We start from the raw sequence: 7,053 nt of genomic DNA on the forward strand, positions 1-7,053 counted from the left end.
AAAAAAGCAATAAATAAGGCTGGGCAGTGGGCGGCCTGGGCAGATGCACCTCCCTGCAGCTGCAGGGCTCCGCAAACCAGGTTTTGTTTGTGTTTAATTGCAAGGCAGGCAGCTCAGGCAAAACAGGGGAGGCTCCTTCCTTTCAAAACTGGAAAATAAACCCCTGAAATGACACCCTGGCCACGGCAACCTGGAGGTTTCAATCAGGTTTGGAAATTTGTTTAGTTTTTGGTTTGGTTTTTTTGAGCTACCTACCTTACAGACCAGGAATCCTTTGCAGAAAGGTCCCCTCTACTGTAGGATGGATGGCAGTGGCATGAAGGGGATAGTCCCATGGGATGAGCGTTATAAGCAGCAGTAGCTGATGTGCAGCCCCTCCCGGGCTGGGCAGGGGGTTTGGCAGGAGGACAGGACAGCCCGGAGCACAACAGCTCCCAGCACAAGTCTTTCCTATTGAAGATGGGCCTCAAAAGAGGATCTGAGCACAGGCTGAGGGATTAGTGCTAATGGGCTCCAAGCCCTGTTGGATCTGATCCTAAAACCCAGCCAAATTTCCTCCCCATTTCCTAGCCTCGATGCTGAAGCCCTTAGAGGGGAGAGGAGAAGTCCTGTGCTGATGGCTACCTCCTTAGGGTCTGCACTAGAAGAGGTCACAAGTCCACATCTTGAATTAAGACAACATAATCACAAAGCATGGCTTGTATATTAAGCTCCTCATGGGTCTGGGAAGGAAGGTGGTGCTGGCAGCACCTGCCCAGCATGGGACCGGGCTTTCGCAGCCAGAAGAGCTTGCAGGGGAGATGTGACACCCAGAGGAGCACAGGTCTCGGTCAAACCCCTGTGGCATAGGACAACAGCAACAAGAGCAGCAGGTCCCGCTCAGTGGTGGATTTCTTTGGAGGGTGGGAAGAAAGCGGCTTTATAGATGAATGAGGAGCCTTAAGACGGGTGGTTAGAAGAGGACCATGCATGTGGGACTGCCTGTAAAAGACAACCTCCAGCTCCCACCCAGAGGACAGGGCTGGGTCTCCGTGCCCTCGGGAGGAGCACCAACAGCCTTCTGAAGGGCAGCATCACAGCCTGGCCACACACTCAGCTCAGCCTCACAGTACATGTCACCCTGTCAAGGTAAAAATTAAGAAAAACAAATGGTTTTTAATCTTCTGTAGCTCCTTCAGGAAGTAGCTTGTGCATTAAACATGAGGGCTGACAGCCTGATCTGGGAAGATTTCAGCCAAGAAAAAGCTTACATGGCTGCCTCATTTTTCCACCTGATTATTTCAGCTCAGCTGCTTAATTCATTGAAAACAGAAGCAGGAAACATTTGCCCTAAGCACATCATCCCTGGGCTTTCAAACCGAGCTTGCCTGGGGAGGGGGTTCCCGCTCCGCACCCTGCCGAGCCCAGGGAGCACCAGTGCCAAGCTGATTTCTCAGTGTTAGGGAAGGCTCATTTGCAGAGCTGTAGCTGCGCTCAAGCTTTGTCGGAGTATGTTGTAAGGAGAATCGGCATCGCTAGATTGCGTCCTAATGGCCAGGGGATTGCAGCCCAAGGGTTTAAGGACAGGAGTGCTGTTTCCAGCCTTCAGCTGCCAAACTTAGGCAATGCCTTTAACAGCAGCAGTTTTCAGAAGGCGCTAGCAGAAGTGGAGGACCAAACATCTGAGACCTAGGGCTGCTGGCATTGCTCCCAGCCAGCCTTGTTGCTTTGCCCCTTTTTACTCTTTATCCAGGGCCAAGAGCAGTTTCCTCAGCTCAGAAAAGGCTGTTGCAAGCATCAGGTCTTTGAATTCTCCCAGAATATAGAAAGCAAGAACATGAGGCGTAAGGTCATTCAGACCAGAAGGATGGAAGGGGAGTCAACAGGCTTGGAGATTCTCCCTGCAAAGCACACAAGGGTCACCAGCACCAACCAAGGCACATTCATGCTTCAAGGAACCTAACCCCATTGCTGCGCTCACCCAGGAGCGCAGGGTCCCACACTACATAAAACAAGGCGATTAGTTCACCTGATGCAGAGCTATGATCTTTATACCAAGTAGCACCTCAAAGCACGTGGCCCTCCGGTCACGGTATAAGAAAATCCTGCAGCCTCCAGGTCGGAGTGGAGGTGACCGCTGCTCCCTGGGGCACAGGGCTGTAAGCTGCACACAGCCCGGGGTAAGCAAACCGCTTCTGAGAAATATTTGTGTTACTCAAGCTCCTGAGAAGTGCAACTGGTGTTCAGCTCGCCACATTAGGAATCGAGACACCAAAAGCTCATACCCAGCTTGAATTCCACCAGGCATAAGACACCTCAAGCCTTCAGCAGCCTAAGCCAAGAGGTCAGGATAAGCCTGTGCTGTGTAGGAGGGAAAGCCACAGAGCAAGGAGAGCAATTTAACATAGCTTTAAGGCCTGTCTCATGCATATTGACTCAATTTAAGTGTGATGAGGATTCCTGCGCCCTATAGCACAGCTCCTCCAGCACAGCAGGGACAGAGTCCCCAAGGCTGCTGCAAGGAGAGGTGATGATAATCTAGGCAGACCTACTGGCTGAGGGCTTCCCCCTACTTTATATTTAAAAAAAAGATGTTTAGAGTGGATGGACAAGTAGCTTTCCCTATTTGTCCCCTTTCTCTTAATTACAAAGTCACCAGTTCCACCTCCCCATCCAGCTGTTGCTCCCTGCTCTCCATACAGCTGAGGCCATACCAACTAGAAGCAACACCCATCTTCAGCCCTTGTCCATCTCACACTAAGTTTTTCCCTGTTCTCCCAGCAGCAGAAGCCATACTCAGCCCCAGCACCCACAGAAGACCCAGAGTCAGAGCTGCTGTCATGTCCTTCAAGAGGCAGGACTTGCCTTCTCACCCAGGCTGCAACTCACACCAACAAGCCCAAGGCAAAGCTGCTGCTATCACGTCCTCCAATATCACCCCTGCTAAGGGAGGAGCTAACAGGACTTCTAGAGTCAGGAATCCATTTCGCACCTGTTAGCAGCATCAATTCTTCCCTCATTTGCCTAAAACTAGGAGCCATACCTTGTTTGCAGCCAGTAGTTAGGATTCCTTGCTGTCAGGCATGGCATTGCGTGCCAAGCATACAACATACAGGGAGCCTCAACAGCAGCACTGGACATTTGGAGCATCCTCCTGCAGAAAGGTACCTTCCTATCTCCAAGTGCTGCGGTTTGGGAGATGCTTTCAGGTGGCAACGGCTCTCCATGTCTTTGGTCCCACCACTGGTTCATTGGTGGCTTCCCAAGAGCTTGTGGCCACCGCAGCAGATGGCTTACCTGAAGGGTAGTGCCTGAGGACGGCCCCAACTGCCATCCCATCAGAGCAGACCTGAGCAAAGGCTGACTGCTGTCCCTCCTCCCCACTGAGGACACAAGGGGAGGACAGAAACATTCCTCTTTATTAGGGTCGGGGAGTTACAATGACACTCCATGAGGGCAGCTACATTTTCTACATACAAGAAACAGACCAAGAGCAGTTAAGCTCAGCACAGTGGCTGCCATGAGCATGGCAACCTGGACCAGCATAGGAAGTCCTTCAGCAGCACCTGGAAGAGACAAGAGCCACTTGCTACACATTGAATGGATTTCCACCATCTGTCAGGGGATGAACTTGCAGGCAGCTTTGGGAAGAAGTCCCCCAGACTGTCTTTTGGTGATTATACTAGAAAGTCTCTGTCTAGGTGTGAAGTCATGGGGAATTCATGACTAGATCAACCTGGAATCACCTTCAGTTGAGACCTGAAGACAGTCAAACAAAAAACACATACCATGTGGGGTCTTCCCTGCTGGTGCAAGACCTCCTGAGGAACTCCATAATCCCTGAGCAGGATCAAGGATTAATAATGGTCCAACTGAGACTTCAGCCTCTGCTGCCCTTGAGGACCCACCTAAAAAAAAGAAAAAAAAAGAGACGGACATGAATGAGTTCACAGGGGAGGTAATTCCTGCTTAGTCTGGATTTCAGGGTTTATGGAAAGGTGGACCCTGCAAGAGGTTTCCAGTAGTTTTAAATACAAGGACATAGAGACACAGTTACAGTGCCCAAGGACATTGGAGAAGAGATAGGTTTGTCCTTAAGATCAGATGCATTTGCAAAAGATCTTCCAGCATCTTGGTCATCCCAACCTAGAGGGTCACCCTGTCTTGGGGGTACACTTAGGAGACAAAGCCCTACCTTGCTTGGAAGAGATGTCTCTCTTCAAGCGCCTCCCTGGCCATCTGGCTGAAGGGTTAATTCTCCGGGAGTATCCTCCATACAATGGACAGTTGCCAGTCTCACAGCAGCTGCAGATGTCTCCAGTACCCTCCACCGGAGCCCAACTGAAACAGAATTACCTGTAAGCCCTCTTCTCCAGGTTGGGCCCCTCCCTACGTGCACCCGCTACTCACAGGCTGCTGGCTTTGTTGAAAGAACAGGCCTTGTTCAGTGGATTTGGGGCTTGGTCAGCTGGGGAGACCTTCAGGTGGCAGGTGATGTAGATCTGGAAGGGAAATTAAGCCAACATCCAAGGTTCACTAAATTTGTTCATGCAGAACAGCGCAGCTCCTGAACATGCCAGGGGAGGTGGGGTGGGCACCACATCTCACCAAGTTCCTGTCATCTCCTGCGAACTTGAATGCATCGACCATGAACTGCAGCGTTTCCTGCCTCGTCCTTGGAGAGATGAAGGCTGAAGTGGTGTCATCTGATCTCCCATCCACCAAGCACCTGGACAAGGGTCAGAAGTCAGGGACATCCCAGCCAGCTACAGCAATACCACCCAGAGAGCATTGCACCCCTTACCCGCTGAGGTCAATCAAGGCATATTGGGGAGAGGAGTTCCTGTCTGGACTCAGAGTAGCAACACAGTCATCCACAAAGAGCCTTAGAGGTACATGGTCCCCAGAAGCAACATCAGCCTGGAGGTGCAGGCTTTCCCCCAACTGGAAGCCGTTGGAGAGTCTTTCAGCGCTCCAGTCATCTGGAAGGCACATTCAAGGCTATGAGTCACTCCAGAGAAGTGCACACTGCCCTCCCTTGCACATGGGACCTCTTAACCAAGGAGCAACCCCACCCCCGATACTCCTGCAAGGTTTATTTTAGCCCAGATTACAGCTCTGTTCGGGCTCTCAGCATGTGGCCAAGAGGTGGCAGGAGCAGGAACCTGAGGAAAACAAGGCTGCCAGGTCTGCACCCACCATTCATGAGGCGCAGGGAGAACATCAGCCTCTCCTCTGCCGACAGGGTGGAGCGGAAGGGAGCCCACGTGGGCCGGACGGCATTGCTGCTCACGTTGCTCTTCCTAAATGGAAGAGATGTGCATTAATGAAGATGCCACCCCCACCACCTCAGGTCCATAGGAGCAGAGATGGGCACATTTGCTTACCTAGGATAGTGACACTCAATAGGAACCACAGCCGCGTTGGTCCTTACGATGACCAGGTTGCCAGAAGGAGTAGGTTTGTAGGACAAACTTGTTTTGTAGATCAAGGAGTCTGGGGTCATCTGGAAGGGACATTTGGGAGAGCTGATAAGTCAGTAAAACAAACCAGTCAACCAGAAGCTTAGCACCATCAGATAGCACAGTCAGTGCTGGGTAGGACACACAGGTCCATCAGCTGTAAAGGCACAGGCTGTCCTCCACGTTCCCAATCCAGTGCATACAGGATGCCATGAAGCTTGTATCGGCATCCCAGCACAGGAGAACAAGGGTGCCAGCCCTGCAGGAGGTCAGTCTTGATGACTTTGGCACTCCAGCAAGTACCCACATCAGGTGGGCAGGGCCTGTAGGACAGTAGGTCTGCAAACCTCATCTCCCAGGTGAACTGGGGCACACCAGCTCCAGGCACCCTTGTCCTCTCCTGCTGAGGAAGTCAGCAAGCCCTTTCCTTACTTTCCCAGCAACAGTCACTGCAGTTTCAAGTTCTGCCCAGTTCTGCCACGTACTCAGGCAGCCAGTTGCATCCGAGTCATAAACCCACTACAAGCCTTGCTTGCTGTTGGGTGCGCACCTCATCTAGGGCTTGAGGATGGTACCCATACTCCAAGAACTAGCTCTGCTACAGTCACACCACCCCTCACTGGAGAGCTGCTGCAACCAGATGCGCCCCTCCTCACCCCAAGCCCTGGCATCACCTTTACCAGGTCATTTCTAGGACCAAGATCTTTGCCAAGATGAATTAGGCAGTGTGACGGCACGTTGCTCTTTAGCAGTTAAGCTGCCCACAATAATTCCCATTTACCCACCCAGTGCTGGTCAAAGCCCAGAGAAGGTCCATTATGTATGCAGCATTACCAGGGATGGAGCAACCCCTCACCCCGGTGTCCCACCTCACCTGCAAGGTGCTGCCACACTCATGCAGCCCAGCCACGAAGGTCACCATGCTCTCAGCCGCACTCTGGGCCACAGGCAAACATGCAGCTGAGCCCAGGGTCAAGTCCGCAGCCCTGACCAGGCGTCCTGTGCCAAAGAGGTCCCTGTGCACCGTGACCACCACCTGCGCCTCCTGGCATTGCACGGCCACGGGGTGCAGTGGGGCAGCAGCCTGGAGCTGGGAGACATCCACCCACGCCCAGGGGGAGGGCTGGGAGAAGGAGGGCACATGGGGCCGGCTCCAAGAGGAGTCCCCCCGAACCCTCAAGACCCCCGAGTCCCTTTGAGGGAAACCCCAGGGGCTGTAAGATGCTGCCTCAGCCAGCACCCAGCAGAACAGAGCTACACCCAGGCTGCCTCCTGACCCCATCCTGACCCCAGCAAAACCAGCTCATAGAAAAGATGCTGCTCAGGAGCCTTTTATACCAGCACTCCCAGAAGCCCCAGCCCAGATGGGGCACACCTGGGGGCTGCAGGCATGCTCCCACTCAGCTAGGAGCAGCCCAGGGCGATGGGATCCAGCTGGAACCATCCCTCCCTCTCGGGGCATGGAGGGTGATTTTCCTGGACCTGCACCTGGGAATTGCCCTGGAGCAGTTTGTCCCATGTCCCTCTGTCTTGCCTATTTGGGTGGCATCAGCCGTTGCCACCTCGGTGGCCAACTGGCCACAAGCCCTCTGCTCTCGTCCCTTGTACCTGT

The 7,053-nt window shown here is 53.0% G+C and overlaps 1 protein-coding gene across 1 annotated transcript; it reads right to left on the bottom strand.

Moving 5' to 3' along the window:
* Positions 1-3,414: 3,414 nt before the first annotated feature.
* On the bottom strand, positions 3,415-6,727 carry LOC103898583 (zona pellucida sperm-binding protein 3). The gene is made up of 9 exons (XM_009278865.2): positions 6,316-6,727; positions 5,367-5,485; positions 5,179-5,282; positions 4,784-4,961; positions 4,588-4,708; positions 4,390-4,481; positions 4,175-4,320; positions 3,768-3,887; positions 3,415-3,545 (listed from the first exon to the last, which is right to left on the bottom strand). The coding sequence occupies exons 1-9, from the start codon at positions 6,721-6,723 to the stop codon at positions 3,415-3,417; spliced, it is 1,419 nt and encodes a 472-aa protein (XP_009277140.1). The 5' UTR covers positions 6,724-6,727.
* Positions 6,728-7,053: the final 326 nt, after the last annotated feature.

The sequence above is a fragment of the Aptenodytes forsteri genome, unplaced genomic scaffold (genome assembly GCF_000699145.1).
Source record: "Aptenodytes forsteri isolate BGI_AS27 unplaced genomic scaffold, ASM69914v1 Scaffold258, whole genome shotgun sequence".
NCBI lineage: Eukaryota > Metazoa > Chordata > Aves > Sphenisciformes > Spheniscidae > Aptenodytes > Aptenodytes forsteri.

Bases quoted from the DNA above. Each gene is read 5' to 3' on its own strand.
- LOC103898583 (XM_009278865.2), bottom strand. From the start codon at position 6,723: ATGGGGTCAGGAGGCAGCCTGGGTGTAGCTCTGTTCTGCTGGGTGCTG. The intron at 5,283-5,366 runs GTAAGCAAATGT...TCTTCCATTTAG, and splicing joins ATTGAGTGTCACTATCCTAG to GAAGAGCAACGTGAGCAGCA. The intron at 4,482-4,587 runs GTGAGATGTGGT...TTTCCCTTCCAG, and splicing joins CAGGAGATGACAGGAACTTG to ATCTACATCACCTGCCACCT.